Source organism: Vicugna pacos, chromosome 6 (genome assembly GCF_048564905.1).
Source record: "Vicugna pacos chromosome 6, VicPac4, whole genome shotgun sequence".
In the NCBI taxonomy this organism is placed as follows: domain Eukaryota; kingdom Metazoa; phylum Chordata; class Mammalia; order Artiodactyla; family Camelidae; genus Vicugna; species Vicugna pacos.
The window spans coordinates 23,767,804-23,793,840 of NC_132992.1; the positions used below are offsets into that span (position 1 = coordinate 23,767,804).

The 26,037-nt window shown below is 35.6% G+C and overlaps 1 protein-coding gene across 1 annotated transcript in view; it reads right to left on the reverse strand.

Annotated features, from left to right (window-relative positions):
* The window catches only part of BUB1B (BUB1 mitotic checkpoint serine/threonine kinase B), a 43,884-nt gene extending 18,175 nt beyond the window's left edge, over nucleotides 1-25,709 (reverse strand). The window contains exons 1-11 of the mRNA XM_006201638.4: nucleotides 25,464-25,709; nucleotides 22,917-23,063; nucleotides 18,700-18,759; nucleotides 18,142-18,286; nucleotides 14,740-14,936; nucleotides 7,944-8,113; nucleotides 6,565-6,776; nucleotides 6,299-6,390; nucleotides 4,841-5,070; nucleotides 1,011-1,123; nucleotides 362-477 (exon numbers count right to left, since the gene is read on the reverse strand). Of these exons, the coding sequence (XP_006201700.2) occupies nucleotides 362-477; nucleotides 1,011-1,123; nucleotides 4,841-5,070; nucleotides 6,299-6,390; nucleotides 6,565-6,776; nucleotides 7,944-8,113; nucleotides 14,740-14,936; nucleotides 18,142-18,286; nucleotides 18,700-18,759; nucleotides 22,917-23,063; nucleotides 25,464-25,498 (1,517 nt within the window). The 5' untranslated portion in view covers nucleotides 25,499-25,709. The remainder of the gene's footprint in view (nucleotides 1-361; nucleotides 478-1,010; nucleotides 1,124-4,840; nucleotides 5,071-6,298; nucleotides 6,391-6,564; nucleotides 6,777-7,943; nucleotides 8,114-14,739; nucleotides 14,937-18,141; nucleotides 18,287-18,699; nucleotides 18,760-22,916; nucleotides 23,064-25,463) is intronic.
* Between the last annotated feature and the right edge of the window lie 328 nt (nucleotides 25,710-26,037).

Below are 26,037 nucleotides of genomic sequence, written 5' to 3' on the forward strand. Positions count from 1 at the left end.
TATAAGCAGATTACAAAATGGTAAACTTTCATTTTTATAAAACAGAACCAAAACAACACATAAGGAGAGATATACCAATGTTAACAGTAGTCATCTTTTGGTGGTAGAAATGAGTGGTTTTTATCATTTACAAAATTTTTTATATTTGATAATTTTTATAAGAAACATGTATTTTTTTCATGGAAAAAAGCCAGTATCCAAACCTCCCCCATCAGCATCAAAGCTTATGTTGTGACAGAGACTTGTAGAAATCATGTCTTGATACTAAAAAAGTCAAGGAGACTTCAAGTCACTGGAGAGTCAAAGGCTGCTTCTAAATGCCCCCCTATAAGCATCATCCCTTCCACCAATGTGGTCATACCTGGCACAAGAGTTTAATGGGCAAACAGAACCAGATAGAGCCATTCCTTGTATTTCCTGAGACTCTGAAGCAATTTGCGGTTCGGTCATCTCCTTTGTAGACATCTTCTCTTCTTGCTGTTTACATTAAATAAACAAAATCAATGTGTTCCTCTTATCCAGAAAATGCTACCTATTTTCAAGCTTTAGCTCCAAAATTAACTTTACTATACTCTTCCCCTAGCCATCCTTTAGCCATATAAAATGTCTGTACTGCAAAAGTTCTTCCCAGTAATTTATGTTTGCAGTATAAATTGGTACTGTTGTACTCAGCTGAGTAGTGGTACACATATACACACACACTGAATTTCTTCAGCGAATCCCGTATTAATGGCTCATGACTAGAATAAAAAGATAAAGTCAGAAGTAACAATACAGTGATTTAGTGTATAACTAAGAAGTCAATAAATTGCATCACTTATATGCCACAAATTCCATTTGAAGTCATTTGTTAAATTACTTTCCTGCTCAACTTTACTGCTACTAATAGCTAAGAAACTACCAGAAACTCTGAGTGGGTTCTGGCAGGACTTTTACCTTCTTTATTTTTATATTGTTTAAATTGGTCTCAATAAGCATTAGTTTTACGTTTTGAAAAAAAGAGAAATGACCTGATCACCCGCTCTTTCCTGCTGAGTAGTTTGGATTTCTTTTAGCTTCTTCTCCATCTCTTCAATCTGTTTCTGCATTTCTGCTCTCTTCTCTGCACTGGTCAGTAGCTCAGCTAGAAACAGTGAAGTTGGCTGAGGCATTACTCCTCATAGCAATTTATTCTGTCAAAAACTGTCTTTGGGGCTCCTGTCCTCAACACATACACTATTTTACAGATGAGAATGATACAAATGGAGCAAAGTCCTCAACCTGAGGTCTAGGTTTCTATTCTTTTATTCATTCAGTCAACAACAAAAAAATAGAGTATCTATTATGTACCAAGCACAACTTTGAGCATTTTAGTGGTATATAATACAAAGTCCTTGGTCATGTGATGTTAACATTCAATTTGAGGCGGGACAAAGACATACACAAATTAACAAGAAAATCAGTGTTAAAAATAAAATAGGTGAAATGATAATGTGTGACTTGGTAGGGGGATGGAGGTCAGGGGCTACTTAAGTCCAGTGATCAGGGAAGATCGTCTAAGAAAGTTACCTTATAAGGCTGTAAGTTGGATGACAAGGGGCCAGTCATATAAAGATCTGGGGAAAGATTCTAGGCCGAGGGACTAGTTGGCACAAAGGCCCTATTGCAGGAACAAGATCATTGTGTTCAAGGATCCAAAGAACGGCCAGTATGGTTGTAGCATAGTAAGAGGGAGAAAAGTAAAAGACGAGATTGGAGAGGCAGGCAGGGGCCAAATAATGTAGGCATAAATAGTTTATATCACATTCTAAGACAATGAGAAAACACTGGAGAATTTTAAGTGACATGACCTGACTTTTTAAAAAAGACAATTTGCTGTGAACAAAATGGACTGTGATAAGGCCAGAATAAGGGCAGAAAGTCTAACTGCAGTAGTCCAGCTAAAAGACTCTGGTTTGGAATAAGGTAATAATGGGAATGGTGATAAATTAAAGATATATAAAAATTTTTGGTGGTAACATTGATAGGCTTATTCATTAGATGTGGGGGAATGGTAGGGAAAGAAGGATCAAAGATGACTTCTTTTTTTTTGGCTTGAATCAACTGGGTGCATGGTGATGCCTCTTACTGAGACGGAGAAGCCTGTGGTACATTTGCATATTGGGGTGTGGTTTGTGACAGAAATCAATAACTGTTTTTGGCTATGTTGCATTTAAAATGTCAATGGATTAGTATAGCCAAAAGACGCAGGCAACAAACTATGAGTCTAGAGTTCAGGTGAAATGCCAGAGGTGGGGATATGAATTTGAGAGTCCATGGACTATAAACAGTATTTAACCTATTACCTAAAGATACCTGTGGAAAGACAAGATAACTGGAACATTCCAGGACTTTCTTCTGGGCCTTAGGAAGAAGGATGAGAAGAATAGCAGTAAAGCAAACTGAGAAGGAATACACATCAAAGAAGAAGCCAAGAGAAGCATTTCATAAAGTAGTACTTCATCAACTCTGCCAAAAGAAGCCAAAAGGTCAATAAAAATCAGGACTAAGAAACAGCCATTGGAAGTTTCTGGAGACTGTGATCAGAGTTGCTTCAATGGAATAGAAGGGACGCATGAAGAAATAATAGATATTAAAGAAGATTACAATTCCCCCCAAATTTTGCTGTGCAAGGGAGTATAAAAATGGGGTAGTAGCTGGAGAAGAATATGAGGATGATGGAGTCTGTTTCCTTCTTTAAAGAATGGAGACATTAGTGTATATATGTATAAATTGGTGAGAATGGTTTAGTAAAAAGGGAAAATGCTGCAAGGGGAAGAAAAAAGAATCACTCCTTTGATAGGAACAGAGAGATGTTAACTTTCACAGAAGGAATTTTAGAGTATATAGGTATAGGTACAGATTGCAGATATGGCAGATTTGGTGGAAGAAAATGGAGTTACCATTATATTCCTTCTACTCTCAATAAAGTTAGAAACAAGATTATATGTGAGGAGGGACAAAGATGTAGAAGATTTGAAAATATGAGAGAAAATTAAATTAGTTGTTTAGCAGAAAGAAAAAAATCACCTATCAAGAAACTAGTTAAGACTTTTAGGCAATGGTAAATGCTTGTTTTAGATTTGTGATCAAGAATTTTAAGCTGAGACCAATACATACAGTAGCATTTTTCTCTAGCTACATTTAAACTACTTGGATGCAGGTACAGAGTGTGAGCAGACAGCTGGATTTGACCAGGACTGGTTTTGCCAGGTGAATACAATATAGTGGATGGTGTAGGGGCAGAAAGTAAGCTATGAGCCAGGTGCTTGGTCAATTAATGAATGACTACGTGACTAAAAAGTCAGAGGTGAGAACACTTAAAGAGGTTCAAGAGGGAGGGAAAAATTGGAAGACATGAACCTGAAGGAAGCTTTTTAAAGGAGAAAAGGGAGAATGGTCCGAAAGTAGCAATGGGAAGAAAAAATTGACTTTAGGCTCTGCCTGTGGCTTTCTCATTTCTCGTATCTCTGCCTTAGAGTAAGTAGTCAGCAACCATCTTTGAAGCTAGTTTTCAGTATAACAAGAAACCACTTTCTCACGGGCATGAGGATTTATAAGAGTATAAGCTATAAATAGGGGAAATTACACATTCATGAACTAGACTGAGAGACAAACTTAGGAAATGAGTATTAAAATATCCTCAAAGGTCAATACCTCTTTTTAACTCCTCAAATCCCAACTAACCCTAGCTCAGGTCCTTCTTTGGCTAGTTGAGAATAAAACACACAATTTTACTTTTATAGACCTGGTATAGCTAGATCCTTCCCTTTAGGAAAGAGTAGTTTTTATTTAAGTACCCAGTTCCTTTTCTAGCCCATAATGAGCCATCTTACCAGCCTGCTTCTTTGCTGGGGTCATTCCTACTTTTTAAAAAGTTTTATTAAACTAGCTCCTTGCTCTTTAACCATTCCCTGTCTCCTACCTACACAGAGAGATTCCACTTTTCAACGTATTATTTGAGCCCAGAGTACTTTTGTCAGGCTTGGAAGGCACTAGCTGATGTAACAAATGAAGGCAATTCCAAACTTACTAACAGTCTGCTTTACAGAGGTTTGCTTCTAGCTTGTCACCTGGAACTCTGAAATAATTTTCTTCTCAAATAAATTATGAGTGATGGTTAAGTTTCCAAGTTAGCCCTATGAATGCCATATCCTGTTAAGTGAGCTCAGCTACAATTGTAGGTTATTCTGGATGCGTATGATTTAAAAAAAATGCAAAACCCAAATGTTTATTTCTTCTTTCTTGGTATAGATCCTAGTAAAAATGTCTAAATGGATGAAATTCATTTTTGGACTCTCTACCTCCTTTTCTGTACTCTCGCTCATCTTCTAATGCCTTAAGCTCTAAATGCTATACTCTCCTACTCTAAGCCTGTTCTGTACTGCCTCTTGCCCCCAAGTACTTCTAGGCTTCAGAATCAAAACCATTTCCCATTTCCCCCAAATTTCCAGTTTTTCAAAGTAAAGTGAAATATTTAGAAAATATTAGGAAATGCACTTAATGTAAAGGCACGGCATGTACATGTATGCATGTCAGGGATTATCGCTATCTGCCTATTGCAGGGAAATATGAATTGTTCATGCAGTTCAGAGCTTCTCCTCCTTTACTTTTGAACACAAATTTAGTTGGTTAGTGTTTTTCCCCAGGGGTTTCATAGAAAGCAGCAAAAGAAGTTCAACTTAAAGAGAAACACAGAAACTATAGAAGCATCACATAAAGGTACACACAATGGGGCAATTTTCCTCAGACTTAACATATCAAATCAACCTTCCTACACCTAAGTTATTTTTACAAACTTGAACTAGATCAATACACATACCTTCCCTTCGCTCTTTTAATTTCTTCCGGAAAACCTCAGCCCGGATCTCTTCAAAGGAGAACTCCCCAACTCCTGCATAAATCTTCTCCTTACAGTACATCATCTTCTCTTTCTTCTCCTCAGACTCTTGCTGATGGCTCTGAACTCTTTGCAGGAGATCACCTTCTTCCTTTCCAGGCTTTCTTGTGCTTAGAACATGGTTTATACTGGGTTCAATTTTACATGGTGTCCTAAAAGAAGCATGATAATGATTATTCACCATAGTAGATCAAATGAGTTATTTCTTACATGTTTTGACAAAACAAAGGAACAATATAAGTACAGGGACTATATGTAATAGATTTCAAAAACAAAAAGAAGTAAGATTGAGAATAGAGGCTAAAAATAATTTACATGATCCATCAACTGTTATGTTCTGAGCACTACTATGATGAGGAAGGAAATTAGCTGTAAGTTAGTGTTATCAAATAGCTTATTTACAGGTAAAAATTAAGCTAAATATCATATCTTAATCAAACCCAGTGTAAAAATGAAATTAACCTATGCAATAAAGCCCATTTTCCACTCTTAAGCATCCCCCAAAATTAGTTAGGAATACAGCATTTGGGGAACTGATGATGTGAAATTCCAGGTTCTCAGCTGAGGGGGAAGAATAAGAATGGTAATGTAGGTTTGAAAAGAATGAAATATAGTGCCTCAACCAGGATAGGGCAGATGTTTTCAATCCTGGCTGTGGCTCAGAATCACTTATATATCACTTATATATCACTTATATATTTATTTCCTTATGTAACTTTTTACAACTGAAGATACCTGGTCCTTACCTCAGGTACACTGAATCCAAACTTTTAATGGTCCAAGCATCTACATACTTAAAAGGTTTCCTCAACTTGCTCAAGTGATAAAGGACATCTATGAATAACCTGCATAAACATCATACCTAGCATATAGCAAGGGGTTATAGATTAGTTTTGAGGAAACTCTTGCAATGGGACATGACCTAGTATTAGAACCTTGCAATATTATATATTAGACTAAACCTTGGACTGCCTGATATCTAATCATCACAGATCATACTTTTTCTTATAAACAGAAATCCCAAGGGTTAGGAAGAAAACAAAAAAGACATCCAGAAAGAAAAAAGAAGCTAAGAGGAAAAACTGCCATTATTTCTAATTACTGTCAATAACAAAGGTAGAACACCTCACTTAAATCACAGTGACTACTTTTGACTACAATAATGTAAATATAAACCCATTAAGTTTATTCCTTAATAAGAAAATTACCAAATGGTCTTTTAGCCCTAACATACTCCAAAAAATATATACATAAAGGAAACAAAACTTTGTCTGGTTACTTTCATCCCCACAAAGGAGAAAATGCCTTTGGGAACTAAGATAGGTGCTCCTGATCACTCTTAATAATTCCCACCTCAAAATATCTGGAAACCAAACTCACATAACTGGCTGTTGTGCAGTCTCTTCCACATATGGAGTAAAACTGGGAAGCACAGAGGGAACAGCTGTCATAGAAGCTGTACTGCCACGAGGCTGGCGATGAAGAAGAAAACTAAAATTACCATAGTTTTACATTCTGACATAACATATGCAGACCATGCCTAATTATTCAACAGGAATTAAAAGAGATGGTAAAAATACTCCTCTACTCTAACTTTGAAGTTGTTGTTATGTGGAATCTAATGCACTGGATCTAAGAGTCCTTACCCTGTACTCCAAAGGCCTGCTTGTGTTCCAAGGGCCGGCTTGCAGCTCATTCTCTTTGGCCCTGGGCACAGGGGGTGCTGTCCATGGCTGGACTGTAGGCTTAGACTCCGCTCTGGAAGCCTCATCAGCATTTTCATCAAAAACAGTAATTCTAGAATTACTTTGCATCTGTTGAGGAACTGGATTTTGGAGTCCTCTGTTCTGGCTTAGAGCTAAGAGAAAATTATTAAAACTTCATGTAAAACCTTTAATTATCAATTTAGATGCCCAATAAAGTATACCTAATTCTTTCTCAAATCAAGGAGATTATTTCTACTACCATAGACACGTATTTTTTAAATAATAATTTTAAAAAACTTTAATGTATCAAGTTAGTAATTTTTAAATCCATTCTGTATTTGTTACTCATACACTTCCTCCTTTCTCTCATCTATAATGTTTTACTCATAGATATCCAAAAAACAAATTCTACATCTTCCTTCAGTCATCATTCTAATAGTGTCTAATTTTATCAGAGACTAACCTAATCTTATTTTTTAACATTTTTATTGATTTATAATCATTTTACAATGTTGTGTCAAATTCCAGTTGAAAAATTGTGCTGAACACGAGACTAACCTAATCTTAATCTTCGTTTTTCAGTTTAAAATTTTCTCTCAGTGGAAATCAGCTGAAATGTACTGAATCTAGAAAAAACAAGTCAGCCAGTTTATTAGTGGTATTCTCTGTAGTGGGGCTGCTAATTAGAATCCAGCTTAATCATGATCTAGATGAAATATTCTTTAGGACAATACTCCCTATGCCCAAACTCTTAGGATCTCTAAGAAACATTCTGAGCATTAAAAGTTGATACCAGGAGTGGGATAAGAGAATTTTTAAAAATCTGGTTGACACATCTAACCGCTATAAATTTGGTTAAAAGCTTATTGCTCTCTGTACCTTCTGCTCAATTTTGCTGTGATCCTAAAATTTCCCTAAAAAATAGTATATTTGAAGAAACGCTTATTGCTGATCATCTTTAGGTATATAAAGAGAGCCTAATTTCTGGCCCCAAAAAGCTGAAGACCAAATTAATACATTCTTTGAGGCTTTGGTACATGTAAGCTTTACTTTGATAATACTTGCTATATTATTGCACATCTTCTTTCAACTAACAACTCAAACTCTAGATGCTTCCTACATATTGGATTTTTCTTAAGACACAAAATGCTGATATGTTTTGGTTTTACTGCATACCATGATCTCAGCTCTCCTTTTTTGCTGCCTAGTACTCAGAACACTAGGACAGTGCCCACACATATATGTTTATACATGATCTCCTTACATAATTTGCCTACCACCCAAGACTAAGAGCTTCCAATAATAACACTTAAACTTACCCTTGAGAGCACCTCCTACACGGCTGATTGGAGCTCTTGCTGTCTTTTTCCCTTTGCTTTTTAGTTCAGCCAGCGTGCTTCGTTGTGGTACAGAAGATACAAAAACTTCCTCCTCCTCCTCTTTCTCAAGTGACAAAAGAGTTTGCCGAGACACTCGAGCTTGGAATTGTCTAAAGAGAAGGACAATTAACACTTGGTGAGGTGACCACTACTCACCAGATTCAAAATTTCTAATTTGTTAAAGCAAGGGAGAAGAGTAGGATAGGGGAACAAATATACAAAAATAACCAAAGGAAAGTGTTTGTTCTCTCAAGAATAAAGAAAGCCACGCTGAAATTAGAGAAGGTTTTGGCTAGAATGATTTAGCTCCCCCTGTATATGCCCAAATTTGACCAATTAAAAATACTCTGAAGAGTACCAGTAGGTTGATCTCAGGATCAGATCAGGGTGATTAAGATTACGATTATAGAATTTATTAAGATCAGAGTTTCCCATCAACTTTTTAAACTTACAAAATAGTTGAAAGAGTAAATGAGCACCTATATACCCTTTACCTAGATTCACAAATTGTTAACATCTTGCCACATCTATTTTATCACTGTTTGTATGTCTCTTTTTCTCTCAACACAGAATCTCCACCCTCCCCACCACCCCACTATTTTTCCTGAATCGTATGAAATGAAGTTACATCCAACATGACATATTACTTTAGCAAAGCTGGCAGAAGTTTTAAGACAACTTCCTGTGCTTCTGCCAAAGTTTAAGTATTATCAAAAGGGTAAAAAACTGAATAAACGGCAAATGCTGGCCAAGATGGAATAAGCCCATGATAGCCTCTCTCTCTCTAATTAGAATTTAAAACTCTAGACAAAATACAAAAAAGCAACTGAGCCCTCTGAAAAGTAAACAAAAGCAAATAGACTGTGGAGAGGAGTCAAACCTGAAGACAACCCACGCAGGTTTGTTTCCTGTTTTTTTTCCCTTCTTCTCTTTTCCTCACAGTTTTGAACTGTTACACTGGTGGTATGGAAAGCTAAAACTCCTATAGAAACTGCATCTTTCTGGCCAGAGGACTGGGACAAGGGGACTCTGAGGGCCAATGAGTATGGGAGAAATACTGAAGAGGGTAAGCTGAAGAAGGGAATCTCCTAATTCTGTATATGAACTGATACAAGCCGTGGACTCACTCCTGAGCTATGCATACACAGGGCAGACCCAAAGCTGCACAGAAAAGGGTCTGAGAACTGAACTATAATATAAACCACCATCCAAGTCCTAGATTAACCCCAGAGCAAGAGACACATAGGATAGACCCAAAGGTTTTGAAAACTGAACTATCACTGGAATCAATACCCATATAAGATGAAAAGGAAATTATGATATATAAAGGTTGGTTGCTTAGTAATAAGACAAAAACATCAACATTCTCCAGGGGACATCAACCAACAGGACCCAGAGTCTAATAATAACAGGACAAATATCCAGGATATAATCCAAAATTACCTGACGTGCAAAGAACCAGGAAAATGTGACTAATTCTCACAGGAAAAAATAATCAATAGATACAAGCATAAATGACCCAGGCATTAGAATTTTCAGACAGAGATTTAAAGTAGCTACTATAATGATGCTCCATGAGATAAAGGTGAAAGTATTTGAAATGAATGGAAAGATAGAAGTTCTCAGCACACATAGAAACTATAAAAAAGAATCAAATGGAAATTTTAGACCTGAAACATACAATATTTAAAATAAAAAATTTACTGGTTACACTCCATATCAGAATGGAGATGGATGAGGAAAGAGTAAATGAACCTGAAGACAAATCAATAAAAGTTGGCAACCCTTAAGAACAGAAAGAATAAAGGGTAAAAAATTATTTTAAATGAACAGAGCTTTAGGGATCTGTAGAATAATATCAAAAAGTCTAACATATGTGTAACTGAAGTCCCAGAAGAAAAAGATACAGGTATAGAAAAGTATTTTAAAAATAATGGCTGAAAACTTCTCAAATTTTGTGAAAGTCATATATTTACAAATATAAAATGCCCAGTAAATCCCAAATGGATTAAATGCAAAGGTAATCACACCTAGACTCAACACAATGAAACTGCTGAAAAGCAATGTTAAAGAAAAGAAATCTTAAACTTGCCCAGAGAAAATCAACACATTACATAAGAGGGGAGGAACGGTTCAAACGACTGTAGATTTCCCATCAAAAATCATGGAGTCCAGAAGACAGTGGAACATCTTTAACATGCTCAAAGAAAAGAACTGTTGACCCAGAATTCTACATCCAGTGAAATACCCGTCAGGAATGAAGAGGAAGAAAAACTAAGAGAATTTATTGGCAAAAGACTCACTCTAACTGAATGGCTTAAAAAACCCTCTTCTGGCTGAGGGGAAATACCAGAGGAGAAATTGGAATTTCAGAAATAAAGAACAGAAATGGTAAATACAAAAGACTATTTTTTTCTCCTAAGTTCTTTAAACTAGGTATGGCTGTTAAAAGCAAAAACTGTAACATTGTCTGATGGGGTTTTCAACGTATGTAAATGTAATACATGTGACCAGTATACCAAAAAAGTAGGGAAGATAAAGAACATACATGGTTATAAAGTTTCTATGTTTTACTTGAAGTGGTAAAATATTAACTCTAAGTAGACTGTGAAAGGTTAGAAATATGTATTACATACCCTAGAGCAACCACTTAAAAAAAAAAAGCCAATAAAACAAAATGAAATACTAATATATTCAAATAATCCAAAAGAAGGCAGGAAAGGGGCAACAGATGAACAAAAGATATAGAATAAACTGAAAACAAATAATAAAATAATAGCTCTAAATCCCACAAAATTGATAATTCTATTAAAATGTTCTAAATAGGCCATATAAAATATATTGTGAAAGTTGAGAGAAACACAACATCCAACTCTTTGCTGTGTATAAAAACACTTTAAATGTACAGACATTGACAGGTTAAAAGTGAAAGGAGCAATCTTCTTAAAAAATGGACACAAGACTTGAATAGATATTTTTCCAAAGAGGAAATGCAGATGGCTAACAGGCACATGAAAAGATGCTCAGTATCACTAATCATCAGGGAAATGCAAATCAAAACCACAATGAGATATCAACTCACACCTGTCAGAATGGCTATCATCAAAAAGACCACAAATAACAAATGTTGGCGAGGATGTGGATAAAAGGGAAACCTTGTACTCTACTGGTAGAAATGTAAGTTGGTGCAGCCACTGTAGAAAACCAGTAGGGAAGTTTCTCAGAAAACTAAAAATAGAACTACCATATGACCCAGCAATTCTATTCTTGTGTATATAACTGAAAAAAAACAAAAACACTAATCTGAAAAGATACATGCACCCCAGTGTTCATAGCAGCATTTTTTACAATTGCCAAGATATAGAAGCAACCTAAGTGTCCATCAGTAGATGAATGGATAAAGATGTGGTATGTATATATAAAGTGGAATACTACTCAGCCATGAGAAAAAGAAATCCTGCCATTTGCAGCAACATGGATGGATTTGGAGGGGATTATCCTAAGTGAAATAAGTCAGCAGAGAAAGACAAATACTGTATATCACTTATATGTGGAATCTAAAAAAAAAAACCACAACAAACTAGTGAACCTAACAAAAAAGAAGCAGACTCACAGATATAGAGAACAAATTAGTGGTTACCAGCAGAGAGAGGGAAGAGGGGAGGGGCAATATAAGAGTAGGGGATTAAAAGGTACAAACTACTAGGTATAAAATAAGCTACAAGGATATATTGTACAACACAGGGAATACAGCCAATATTTTATGATAACTATAAATGGAGTGTAACTTTTAAAAATTATGAATCACTATATTGCACACCTGTAACTTTTATAACATTGTACATCAACTATGTACAATAAAAAGAGAATACCCTTTGTTAAAAAAAAGTGAAAAGAAACCCACAAAAACCTATAATATGAATGTTTGTAGCAGTATTATTTCATAATTGCCAAAAAATGAAAACAACCTAAATGCCCATTAAATGACGAATGGATAAACAAAATGTGGTACATCCATAGAATGGATAAAGAAAATGTGGTATTATATCCATAGAATGGCATATTATTCAGCAACAAAAAGGAATGAGGCAAGGGGGAGGGTATAGCTCAAATGGTAGAGCACATGCTTAGCATGCATGAGGTCCTGGGTTCAATCCCTAGTAACTTCATTAAAAAACCCCCAAAACTAATAATAAATAAATAAATAGACCTAATGTCCCCCCCAAACAAACAACCAAACAAAAAAATTTAAAAAGGAATGAAATACTGATATATGCCACAACTATGTTTACCTAATGATGAATCTTGAAAACATGTTAAGTGAAAGAAGCCAGTCACAAAAGACCACATAAAGTGGGATTCCATTTATATGCCATGTCCAGAATAGGCAAATCCAGAGAAAGAAAGCAGATTAGTGATTGCCTAGAACGGGGTGGGTGGGTATGAGGAGGGACTACTAATGAGCATGGGATCCATTTTGGAGTGTTAAAATGTTGTAAAATTAGATTGTGGCTATGGTTGCACAACTCTAAAACTCATATAAAAAAAAAAGTAAAGAAAGGAAAAAGATATTCATGCAAACTAGAGAAAGCTGGAGTGGCTGTGTTAATATCAGATCAAGCTGACCTTGGAACAAGTATGACCAGGGATAAAGATGAACACTATATAATGATAAAGGGATGAATTCTAAATGTGTATGCACTGAACGATAGAACTTCAAAATATATGTAGCAAGATTTATTATGAGCTAAAAAAAGAAAAATATAAATTTACCATAAAAGAGACTTCAAAATTCCACTCTCAATAACTGATAGAACAAGTAGACAGAAGATCAGCAAGGATATAGAAGATCAGAACAGACTACCAATCAACTTGACTTAAATGACACTTACAGAACATTTCATTCCAAAACAGCAGAAAACATATTTTTTTCATGTATACATAAAACATTCACCATGATAGACCATATTTGGGGCCATAAAATGAAACTTAATAAATACAAAAGAATTGAAACCATACAAATTATGATCTCTAACCACAATGGAATTAAACTAGGAATCAGTAACAGGGATACCTGAAAAATCTCCAAATGCTTCCTAATTAAATAATACACTTCTATATAACCCATGGATCAAAAGATATAAGGAAAATTAGGAAATATTTTGAACTGAGTGAAAATGAAAATACAGTATTATATCAAAATTTGTGGGATACAACTAAAGCAGTGGTTAGACAGAAATTTCTTCTATTAGAAAAGAAAGTTCTAGAAATCAGTGCTACAAATGCCACCTTAAATTAGAAAAATAAGGGCAAGTTAAAGCCAAAGCAAGCACAAAAAAGGAAATAATAAAGAGCAGAAGTTAGTAAAATTAAGAGCAGAAAATCAATTAAGAGAAAAATCAATGAAACCAAAAGTTGATTCTTTAAAAAGATCAACAGAAATCAATAAACTTCTACTCAGACTGACAGAGAAAAAAGAGAAGACCAATGTGAGGATTATCAGTATCAAAAACGAAAGAAGGGAGTTCACTACATAACCTACAGACATTAAAATGATAATAAGAGACTACTATGAACAATTCTACGCCCATAGACTCATCAACTTAGATGAAATGGACCAATTCCTTGAAAGATAAAAAATACCAAAGCCCACTCAAAGAAATCAAAGATCTAAATAAATGGAGAACCATATCTTGTTCATGTACAATACTAATCAAAATCCCAGAAAGCTGGTTCTAGAATTTACAGAAAGTCAAAAGAACTAGAAGACTTAAAAAGAACAAAGTTAGAGGACTCATATTACCTGATTTCCATACTATAAAACTACAATCTAGACAGTGTGATATACAGTGATGATAGACACGTAGATCAACAGAACAAATCAGTAACAGAAAGAAATCTACACAAATATGATCACCTGATTTTTGACAAAGATGCAAAGGTAATTTAATGGAGAAAGTCTTTTTAATAAAATGGCACAAGAATAAACCTAGGTTCACATGCAAAAAAAAAAAAAAAGGCCTGATAACTTCCATAAAAATTAACTCAAAATTGATCACAGATTTAAATGTAAAAAGTAAAACTAAAACTAAAATTTCAGCATGAAAATACAGGAGAAAATCTCTGTGACCCTCAGCTAGACAGAATTCTCAGAAATACCAGAAGCATGATCCATTCAAGAAATAATTTATGTTAAACTTCTTCAAAATTAAAAACTTTTGTTCTATAAAAGGCACTCTCAGACTTAAGCTGGGAGAAAAGATTTACAAATCACTTAGCTGACAAAAGACTTATATAAAGAACTCTTAGAACTCAGATGCATTAGGCTACATGAAAGCAGCCAGACTATACACTGTATGATTCCATTTATATGACATTTTGGAAAAGGAAAACTACAAGGCTGGAGAGTAAATCAGTGGTTGCCAGGGGTTGGGATTGTGAGCAGTTGTTGACTACAAAGGGATATATCATGGGGGAATTCTATGGAGTGATGAAACTATTCTGTATCTCGATCATGGTAATGGTTACATGTCTCTGTTTACTCGGGAAAACTTATAGAACTGTACACCAAAGAGTAGATTTTACCACAGTAGAAAATATTTAAATATGTCTTTTTAAAAATTGAATAGTAACTAAGTTAACTTGCTAATCCCTGGGAGCACTTTATTCAGAAGCAAAATGACTGTTTATATCTCTTACTAGTTTTAAAGAGTTAAGCTCCAGAGAAGCAGTTTACCGGTGCTGGGACTGCAGTCTTTCCAGTGGTTCAGCTTTCTGTTGAATCCCTTCCTGGAATATCATATCTGCTTTCTTAAAGTTTTCTCTAGCTTCATATTCTTCAGCCCATGAGATATAGAATTGAGCAAGTAAAATGCCAATTCCTTGGTTATGTAAATAACTGTACATATCCAAAGGTTCATTGCATAAATGCCCCTGTAACAAATTAAAAGCATTAACAGTTAACCAATTTCTCTTGACTTACTGAGTATCTATCATGTGCCAAACAATCAGTGGAGATACTGTATTTAGTTTCTGCATTGAAAAAAATACACTGATTATAATACAACATTATAAAGAATATATTGGAAAGACCTAAAATGCAGACAAAAGTAAAAGATCAATTTGTAAGAAAAAGAGATGGGGGGGAAAGACTTCAAGAAAGTATGACATTTGAGTATGGTTCTTAAGGAGGAATACACTTATTTAAGGTAGAGAACGGGAAAGGAAGGGCATTTTAGACAGAGAAAATAACATAAGCAAAGACATAGAAGACTATAAGATTGCAGGGGTACAGGCAAAACAGGAGTTTTTCCAAACTTGTAGCCTCAGTTAAGACCTCTTTGTATATATTACTATACAACTCAATACTTTCCCTCTTTCTCTTTTGTTACACTTACAATTAATTGCTTACCATCTGTCTTTCCCAATAAAGCAAGCCCCACAAAGACAGAAAACTTTGCTATCTATTATATTCCAGTCCCGAGCCAGGCTCTGGTAGAAAAAGGTTGAATAAGTGAAATGCTTCATTTATATTTTTGACAAAAGCAACTAGTATTTTATAGTTTAATTTTGCAGTAATTCAGTAAATGGAGTTTTTCTGCTCATCCAAATTAGTAATGCTCTCCTTTATGTGATGGTGTTTCAAGCAGTTATAATTCTGAATGTGTTATCAGTGTAAGATCCAGTTCTTGATATCAATTACAATAAATAAATATAGCTTAAAATTGATTACATTTCATTAATGGCTTTCTGAATAGTTCTGGTGCAGCATGGGACAACCAATACAGATCAGGTTATTCCAGAGTGCTGAAGGAGATCACTTAAGAAATAATACAAATAAAAGGACAAGATGGTTAGATTAATAGATTCAAAAGTTAAACATATCTTTTTGGTAATCCTTAAAAAGCCAAACTAAAACAATTTTACACTTTCAACTAAAAATACTGGGTATTTTCTAAGAACAAAGTTTTCCTTAGCTAGATTGTCATTATCCCTTATATAAATAACTCTGGAGGAATCTTTCCACAAAGCAAAAGAAAGGAGCAGTGTGAGGAACCCATCTGTTACTCCTCCTGACTAAGAATAAGACAGCAAAATAATTTAATATGCATCTTCTTATCCAGGTACAAAGTTCAGATTATTGCTGATCAGTCTAAAGCTGATTATTTGAACTTGAGGATTATCTAGACCAGTGCTTCTCAGATTACCACTGGTGAAGGGAACAGTTTCCGGAGTGTGGGTGTGTTTAAAAGTTTCCATTCTATTGTTGACTGATATTTTTAAAAACTATAATAGAAGTTACCAGAAAAATGATGATGCACTTAGATGTTGTAGTAATGTGAAATTGTTGACAAAATTTCTAAATGCTTATTCTCAATTTTTGTACTTATCTTAAAGAGTCTAAAGACCATTCTTTCAGTAGTACTGGCCTAGACTATGCTTTTTACTTTATAATAATCATTGCTCTTCAGTACCAGCACCAGGTTAACACAGTGAACAGAGAAATCATTCCAATTAATTGTTACTTTAATAGCTCCAACTAAATATAATCATAGAATACTGGGATTAAAAGTCACATTAGAGGTTTATCTAATTCAACCTTTTAATAAATCATATATAAGAGTATTATATAGGATAGAATGAAGAACAAAATTCATTAGTGTACCACCAGGAATCTTAGTCTCCATACTAACAAATCTATTTAGAATTCTTGTGTGCCACCCTTTGTTATAAATTCCTGTAACTACTATCCCTAAGGTAATTTCTCCAACTTGTCCATAAGGATGCCAAGATACGTCAAACGTCCTGCAGAAATCAAGATAATCAAGCCTTCAGAATTCACCTAAATTCCTATATTAGTAACTATTTGAAATTTAAGATAAATCCTCCTCATAGGAAGAAGGGCTGTCTGAAAATCAAACTATATTTTCATTTCATAAACCTAATCTACTAGTTTCTTACCACCTTATTGACATAGATCAGATTTGTATGATTAACCAATTATTGGTCAGTTAAAAATATTTAATTCATGAAATCTTTCTGGTAACTTATAAGTGTCTTTACATTCACAATACAGGGCTTTGAAATGTACTACTTAGGCTCTGCATCGTGTATTTTCTAAATCAACTTGAAAGCAGAAAACTTCATCTTCCTCACATCCTTTGGATTTCAGCTGGTAGTAATTGTGTAAAGATCACCAAATCCATTAAAAATTTATAACATTTGATTCATGTATGACTGAAGCATTATGCTGTACATCAGAAACTGACACAACATTGTAAACCAACCATACTTCAATAAAAATATATATACAAAAAAGAAAAAATATAACATTTGAAAAAAGTCCTCCTCAAGAGATACACTTTAGCCAGAAATCTTCATAATTTCCAATGTATTACTTTATCAATTACAATGGCTGTCGTAAATATTCTATTATTTAGAATGATCTAATTACCAATTTTTAACAATTTTTTATTTTTAAATTTATTTTATATATATTTTATCCAGTATCTATCATCTAACAGTCTATTCTAAATATTTTTCACTTGCTTTTTTCTAATCTCTTTTAAAATAAAAGCAATGAAATTAATGTCTGAGGAATCCGGGCCATCATTTTTATGAAGATGTTTAAAAATCCTCAAAAGTGTTCTTAGCAGAAGTACATGTCAAGTAAGATGGTATAAAGTGGTCAGATCAATATTTTTAATTGCAGTAACACACTAGGTGAAGGAAACTCAAAGATAGATGAAGAATAAACATCATTTTTTTTTATGGTGATGAATCAAAAAGGGGAGAAAGGGATACCAGAATCACCTATAAAAGCTTTTCCCCAAACAACTGTACTACTGCTAAATGTTGGCTTCTACATTTATAGATAATAATTTTAGATGTTTATAATCAATAAACCACTCCCACAGAGAGATATACAAGTCTTATGATCACGTTTAAAGGGATTAAAAAAAACAGCTTTATAGTAAAATCCACCTCTAAAGTAGAAACAATTTAACAAATACTGAGTATTTGTTAGTATACTACCAAATGGCTGAGGTTTTGCCAGTTTTTGGTGTACAAGATACCTCTAGAGAAAAATCTCTTGATTTAATATTTTAAATTCAGGTGGCACTTGAGAAAGACTTACCAGCTTAAGCCAGAGACTGAGAAATCGAGGATCATTATAATATCGTTTTTCTCCTTGTAGTGCTTCTACAGCTCTTTCTAATAACGTTGACATATTACTCTCCTTTCCCCCCTGAGGATAGTTCTGCTCTGTCCAGTTAATATACCTGAACGGAAAGAGAATAATTTTAAAGTTTAGCATGTCTTGCTCTAAGACCCATTCTGGAGCAAATATTTTAAATCAGAAATATCTAACATATTGAAAGTATGTTTAGAGGTCCTTAGTGACATGCCCTACGCCTACATCCCTCAAACTTTTCCAAATATTGCTAACATGTACCTCTGGGAAGTAATATGAATGGTGATGGAAGGGTGGAGCTCTCAGTCACATAATACAAACTTTACATTTCTTCAGTCCTGAATACCTCAGGAAGATACACTATGATTATTCTGTTCCTGTGTCCCCAAAACACTATCCTCTACTCTAAAACACTGCTCCATATACCCCAGTTTGAGAAGCATGGTCATAAAAAACTCATCTGTAAGTTTCTATTGCCCTTGTTAAATAAAAAAGACCCACCTATACCAAACATCCAGAGGGTCATTTCCAGCATAAAATCGAATTTCAGATTCAAATGCCCTGAAATTTAAACAGAAAATATTAGCATAAACAATAGTGGTAAGAGCCAAATAAGCAAGTGTCACCTTCATTTGTATTCATTTATTAAGTGTTTAATATCAATCTAGATAACTGCACAGGAGTTTGAAGGTTTGTTAAACAAAAAGTAAAAGAACAGAAATAATCAGGATTCTGCCTGATAACATAACAGGAAGAAAAAATATGTAGAAATTAGAGAAATTTCAAGACAACATATAGAAGAGCGGTATTACACAGCAGTTTAAAGCTCTGGAACAAGATTCCCTAGGTTCCAATGCAGCTCCACTAATCACTAGCTGAGTGACATTAGAAAAGCTATTTAAACTTTGTTTTCAGTTTCCTCATCTGTAAAATGGGGATAATAATAGTACCTATCTTATTAGGTTGACCAGTCTTAAGTGTAAAGTGTTTAGACATAGTAAGTACTCAATAAATGATAGCTTTATTTTATATGTGCATGAGAGTACTGAAGACACTAAATAAACACACACACAAATATATAGTAATAAGAATCTTAAAGAAAAATTCCATGGGTAACATTTGTCAGGGGAGAATTATACCATACATAAAGTGAATGAATGCTTCAGAGAAAGTGTAAAATGTGATTTCGTGAAGAGCTGGGAAAGGCAGAAGGCTAAGACTACATTAAGATTGACCAGTTAGAATAGAGGAAAAGTATTGGGTAATAAAACACAATTTAGATAAGTGTTTAGTCAATAAAAACTGTATAAGGGGTTATGTTTGACATATAGGATAAAAATAGTCCCTGACACAAAGGAATTTATGCTCTAATAAGAAAGACAGTACATAAAGGAAAAATTAATAATACAGAACTGCACAGTATATTACAATTGCCAAGAATGGATATTAAAGGCTTTATGAAGTCAAAAAGAAGTATCACAGAAGCAGTCTTAGAAGGTGGGACTCTGAAGGAAGTTTAAGATTTGAAAGAAAAAGAGAGTTTTCCAAGAGAGAGGGAAATCAGTACTGAATAAAGTTGTCAAAGTGTGAGAATTCATCCAAAGGAAAGCAAGCTATAACATACAGTCAGTATTGGGAATAAAATGAGATACTGGAGAAGTAAGAAGGGAATGCTTTACATGTAAATTTAAAGAATTTGGAGTCCACCTTTTCAAGCCACTAGTGATTCTTCAATTGGAAAATATCGAATATGTAAGCACAGATTTCAAAAAGATTAATCATGTAACATTTTAAGACTAGGAGAAATTAGAAAAGGGGCCATAATTATGTAGCTAATATGGTGATTTCCGTATGAGATAAGCACATTATCTGCGGAAATTGTGACAAAAAAAATCCAACACATACTGATAAAAATTAGCGATCTTTCAAATTTATCTGTGGATTCAATGCAATCCAACCCAAATCCCAACAGTCTCTTTTCGAGAATTGTCAAGATGATTTTAAAATTTAGAAAGGCAAAGGACCGAGAATAGCCAAAATAATTTTGAAAAACAGCAACAGAAGTTGGAGACTCACTCTACCTGACTTCTAGTCATAACCAAGACAATATATAACTGGTGAAAGGATAGACAATTAGATCAATGGAACACAATAGAGTCCAGAAATAACCCATACATATACAATCAAATGAATTTTGACAAGAGCCCCAAAGCAATTCAATGGGGAAAGAAAAAAAAACCTGTTCAACAAATGGAGGCAGAGGGGAGGGTATAGCTCAAGTGGTAGAGTGCATGCTTAGTATGCCCAAGGTCCTGGGTTCAATCCCTAATACCTCCTCCAAATACAAATAAATAAACAAACCTAATCAACCCCCCCCCTTATAAAACAGAAGGGAAAAAAAGGAGGCAGAACAACTAGATATTCATATGGAGGTGGGGGTGGTTGCAGAAGACCTTTTACTCCAACCTCACACCATATACAAGGATAAATTTAAGATGAATCAGGTCTAAACATAAAAGCTAAAATAAGCTACTAGAAGAAATTACAAGAGAATATCTTTGCACCTTTGCAGCAAGCAAAGATTTCCTAGAGAAGACACAAAAAGCACTAAAAGAAAAACACTAATTGATTAAACTTCATCAAAATTAAAAACTTCTGTTTGTCAAAAAATACCATGAAGAAAATAGATAGCCATGGACTGGGAGAAAATATCTGTAACACGTATAGATAAGGGACTGATACACAGACTATATACAGAACTCCTGCAATCCAATTTTAAAACTAGGCAAAATGGCTAAACAAATACACCACAAAAGAACAGATATAAAAGGCCAATAAACATGTGAAAAAGTGTTCACCTGGGAGATGGAAAGTAAAACCAAAATGAGATACTATTATATGTCCACCAGAACAGCTGAAATGAAAAAGATTAACCACACCAAATACCGGAGTGGATCTGGAGCAAACAGACTCTCATATATTGCTGATAGGAGTGTAAAATGTTACAGCCTCTTTGGAAAACCAGCAGTTTCTTCAAAATTTAAACATACATTTATTCTATGACCCAGCATTTCTACTCTAAGAGAAATGAAAATCTATGTTCACAAAAAGCCTTACACAAGAATATCCATAGCAGCTTTATTTATAAAGCACATAACTAGAAAGAATCTAAATGTCCATCAACTGATGAATGAATAAACAAATGGAACACTACTTGGTAATAAAAAGGAACAACCTACTGATAACACGAAACATGAAAAAGCCTAAACAAACATACTGAAAGAACTGTATGATTCTACTTATATAAAATTCTAGAATAAACGAAAGTAACCTACGGTGATAAAAATCTGATCACAGTTGCTTCATGAAGGAGGGGAAGAAGAATAATTAGGAAGGGGCATGAGAACTTTCTGAGGTAATAAAAATGTTCTGTGTCTTGAAATGCATGTCAAAACTGATTAGACATATACTTAAAAATCTGGGCATTTCACTGTATGTAAATTAATATGTAATAATTACTTTAATGAACTAAATAAAATACATACTAAATACTTTAATAGACCAAATAAAATTAGAGTGACAGAGCAGTGAAGTAAGGTCATTCAGATGAATTTTGGTACCATTAATCAAAATGGAGTAGAAAAAGGCAGGTCATGTATGAGACAAGAGATTCAGTATTTAATATATTAGTAAAACATTTATGTAATTATATGTCACAGGTAGATAAAAAGACATTTAAAAGGCAAGTCAGAGATGTAAATAGTAGTTAAACAATCATGCAAAATTTGAATATGGAATGAGAACAGAGCGCAGAGAACAGAGACTTGGGTAAAATGCAGTAGGAAGCCAACTAGAAAAAAGGAAGAGTAGTTAGTGAAGTGGAAAAACTACTACAATGTCACAGAACCAAGATTTAAGAATAGAACACCACAATCTGTGAAACAAAACCATAAAACACAATGGTTTTAAAGATACAATGAGATGAACAAGGATGTTCATTACATTATAACCCCAAATTATAATTTGCCTATAAGAGAATTTTTTTTTGGTCAAGAGATTGAAGGTAGAAACCAATACTTTAGTTTACTTTTTTGAAAAAAGTTTATTTGTCAAAGCAGAGCAAATTCCGTCAAAGGAGAGCAAGTTGCATAGGTCCATTTGAATAATGCTGTGGTATTTTTCAGCTTTTCATTATCCTGAGTTTGTTAAATTCAGTTTCTCTCTGAGGTTTACATTTTCTTTGAAGACTACTATTTCTTTTTGGCACAGTCTCAAAATACCTTCCTAGAAAGTTAATAATTAAGTACATTAAAAGATAGCAGATTCACTCTAGCTCAGTACTCAGAATCTAAGGAAGCAATTTTGTTAAGTGATTACTATCAAATTTAGGGATCCAGAATGACATAATAGTTTTGGGAAATACTGCAATATGATACTTGCTTTACCTATCAGTTCTCCCTGTATGAGAGGTATTTCTATTGATAAAAGAGTTTGGCTACTCCATAGTGAAATGAAATCCTATAGTTCTTGTCCTTAACTGCACTTGAGATCTTTAGATAGCTGTCCTGTGATGAGAAAGCAGCAGGGGAACAGATTCTCATACTACCAACTTTTGAAGAATAGTACTCCTTATACCATCCTGCGTGGATCCACACCCACGTTACCTACCACAGCTGGGGATGAATGAAGACAGGTTGAGCCCCAACCATTCTACACACCGTTTCTGCTGCTGAAGAGCAGTGTTACAGGCAGATTCTTGCTGTGCCAGTGCTCCCTGAAGTGATGACATGATCCGCCCCTGCCTTAAAGGTTGGACATTTTCTTTACTCAGCTCCCATTCATCTCCCTCCAAGGACATGACCTCACTGTGAAGAGAGAAACAAAAGTAAATCTCATGCCAACTCTGAGTCATATCACTAGATTATTGTAAATGTTTTCAGAAAAGTGACTATTCATGATCTTTAGGTTGCACATAGTGGGCTGAAACATTAGAAGTGTTACTATACTTCTAAGTTTCTGAGCTTCTCTGTGACCTGGTTTCCAAGTTAATGGCTGTAGTATTGTCTAACAGAAGAGAACACAGCTAGGGTACTGTAGACAGTACTGTAAGAATAAAGTTTACGGCAGAAAGGAAAGAAGGGAAAAAAGTATTATAAATTTGGCAAGGCAGAGGAAAAGCAATTGGATGCCTGCCACTGAATGCATATTTTAGTTTAATTTAAAATTAGCAAAATTAGTTTATCAGACTAACACCCCATGTTTCAACTGATGAGTTAAAACTGAAGTTCATATATATAGGTAGTCCAGAGCAGAAGCAGACAAAAATACAGTTTACTGGTCACAAATGGCTCCCCCAATTCTATCAAGCCTATGAGGGGAATTCCCAAGTTTTTTGGAAGCAATCAATGTAAAAGGTATATACTCTGAACTTCAGAGCTATGCAATGGTCAAAGAGAAGCCTACTTCTGGCTGAGAGACACTATCTCTGGGTTTAAAACAGAGAGACAGATAGGCACTACTCCTCAAAATAAAGTGAAAGTATGTATGACCTCGGTCTAGAAGAGAGCTTAAAACTCTTCAAGAAAGTAAACTGTAAGTGATTAACAATTTATCATATCTTTTTAACTATTTTGTGTGAATCCTGTAAATGTAAGGGCCATGTCATTTATTTTTGTATCCTCATAGGCTAATAAAAGATCTAACACTAGTAAGCACTGAATAATTATTTCTTGAGTTCATCTGAATTTCTTCTCTTGTTCTTAAAATAGCAATTAAACTATCTCTGTTAAATGTCCAAAAAAATCGATCTGGAATTGCTCCCTCCTTGCCTCCTACTCGTGCCCCCTCAAAGACCTGCTCCTTCCCTCATTTCAAATAAATGGTAATTTCATTTTTCCACTTACTCAAGTCAAAAATCTGAACGCCAACCTTGACACCCCCTCAGTCACTCAGCAAGTCCTGTTGGTTCTACCTTCAAAACATATCCAGAATCAACCTCTTCCCACTATCTGCACTGTTCCCAGCCTGGCTCAAGCCACCATCTTCTCTTGCCTGGATTATTTCAATTACCTCTAAACTGGTCTTCCCGCTTCCATCCTTTTCTACCTTTAGTCTTTCCAACACTGCAGCCAAAGTAATCCCATTCAAACCCATGTCAGATCATGTCTTTCCTCTGCTCAAAACTTTCCAGTAACTTTCAAATACAGAGTAAACGCCAAGTCCTTACAATGCCTGCATCCTCACTTTTTAAACTTCTTTTCCTTTTACTTTCTGGTTCATTCTGCTTCAGCTACTTGCTAAGTGCACCTTCCTCCCCCAACTCTCACCCTCTATCCTTTGTACTTCCCCTAGATATATGCATGACTAGCTCTTGAATTTCCTCCAAATCTTGACCCAAATGACACCTCAGTGAGGCCCTCTATTCAAAACTATCTAAAATTGCACCCACCCCCTCTCCTCCCTAATGTTTTATTATATTTTAGTACCGATTACCATCTAACTTCCAATTTTTTTATCTTGTTTTTTGTCTGTTGCCCCTACCCTCATCCCAGCCCAGAACTTAAGCTTCATAAGGGTAGGGATTTTTGTGTCTTTTATTTGCTGCACCTAGCACTTGGTAGGTAGTTAATAAATATTCCTTGCATGAATTAAAGAGCTCGTGAAATGGCATTTATCTAAGTACTGTGTACCCCATAATGAAAACGGATACAGAATTCTAACCCCGAAAAGCTTATATATCCATAGGTAAGGAAGAGCAGCAAGCCCGCAGAGAAGAGCTCTTTAGATTTCTAACTATGCTACTGGCATAATGATAGCATCTGCCATTTGATGAGCACTTATTTGGAGTCAGTTACTTTACAAACACTTTGAATTCTCCCAGAACCCGGCATGGTAACATTAACAGCAGTATTTTCCTTGTTAAGATATATCCAAGGTCAAACAGCTAGCAAATGGCTGGACTGAGATACAAACAGGACAAATTCCAAGCCCTCTGGTCCCGTGGCGTCCCAGAGCCTCCTTGGCTTTGAAGCTGGATGCAGCAGGATTCTCTTGCGCCCTCACCCCACTGAGGTCCGTGCTAGGCCTGCATCTTCACCTCCATTCCTTGAGTCCGACTCCAGCAGGAAGGAGGCTAAGGCCGGGCCTGCTCTTCTCCCGACCGTGGCGGTCCTCCCCTGGACTGCTCCGAGCGGAGCCTCTGTCACCTGCCAGGACCCCCCGGGGCTCGCAGGCCCAGCTCCCAGCCGCCCTTCTCCAGTACCTACCTCGGAGCACCCCTTTCCTTCTGCATCGCCGCCATTCTGCATTCCCGGCTCAGGCCCTCGTCCAGCCGCAGGCCCTTCCCTAAGACCTCAGACTGCCTGGTCCTCCTTCTGCAACCTGCTCCCCGGGGTACTGAAGCGACTGGAGGATGCCCCCGGACAAAAGCACGCACCTGACTCCCTCACAAACCACCCACCTCAAGCCCTCACGCCCAGCCGCCAAGTTTCAAATTTAACGGTCCCGCGCGGACGACGTGCTACGCCCCTCCGCCCCTCCGCGCTCGCGCCTCTCACCCAAGGAATTCTGGGGCTTGTAGTTTATCCCGGGTTTAGTCCACTCGGTCGCGGTGCGTAACGGGAGTCGTAGTTTCTGGGGACTATGGCTATCCAGGTGCCGCAGGCTTACGTGGTGTAAATTCTCTGCAGGTGCTCTCTGTGTCCTGGCTCTGGAGCTAATTTTTGAGCCGAGCGAGGGACAGTTTAAGTACCAGGATTTCTCTGATGTTATGAGTATAATGAGAGATCTTTGAGTGCTTGCATTTGGCTTGACTCTTTTCCGGGGTGGCTGGCCAAGCTA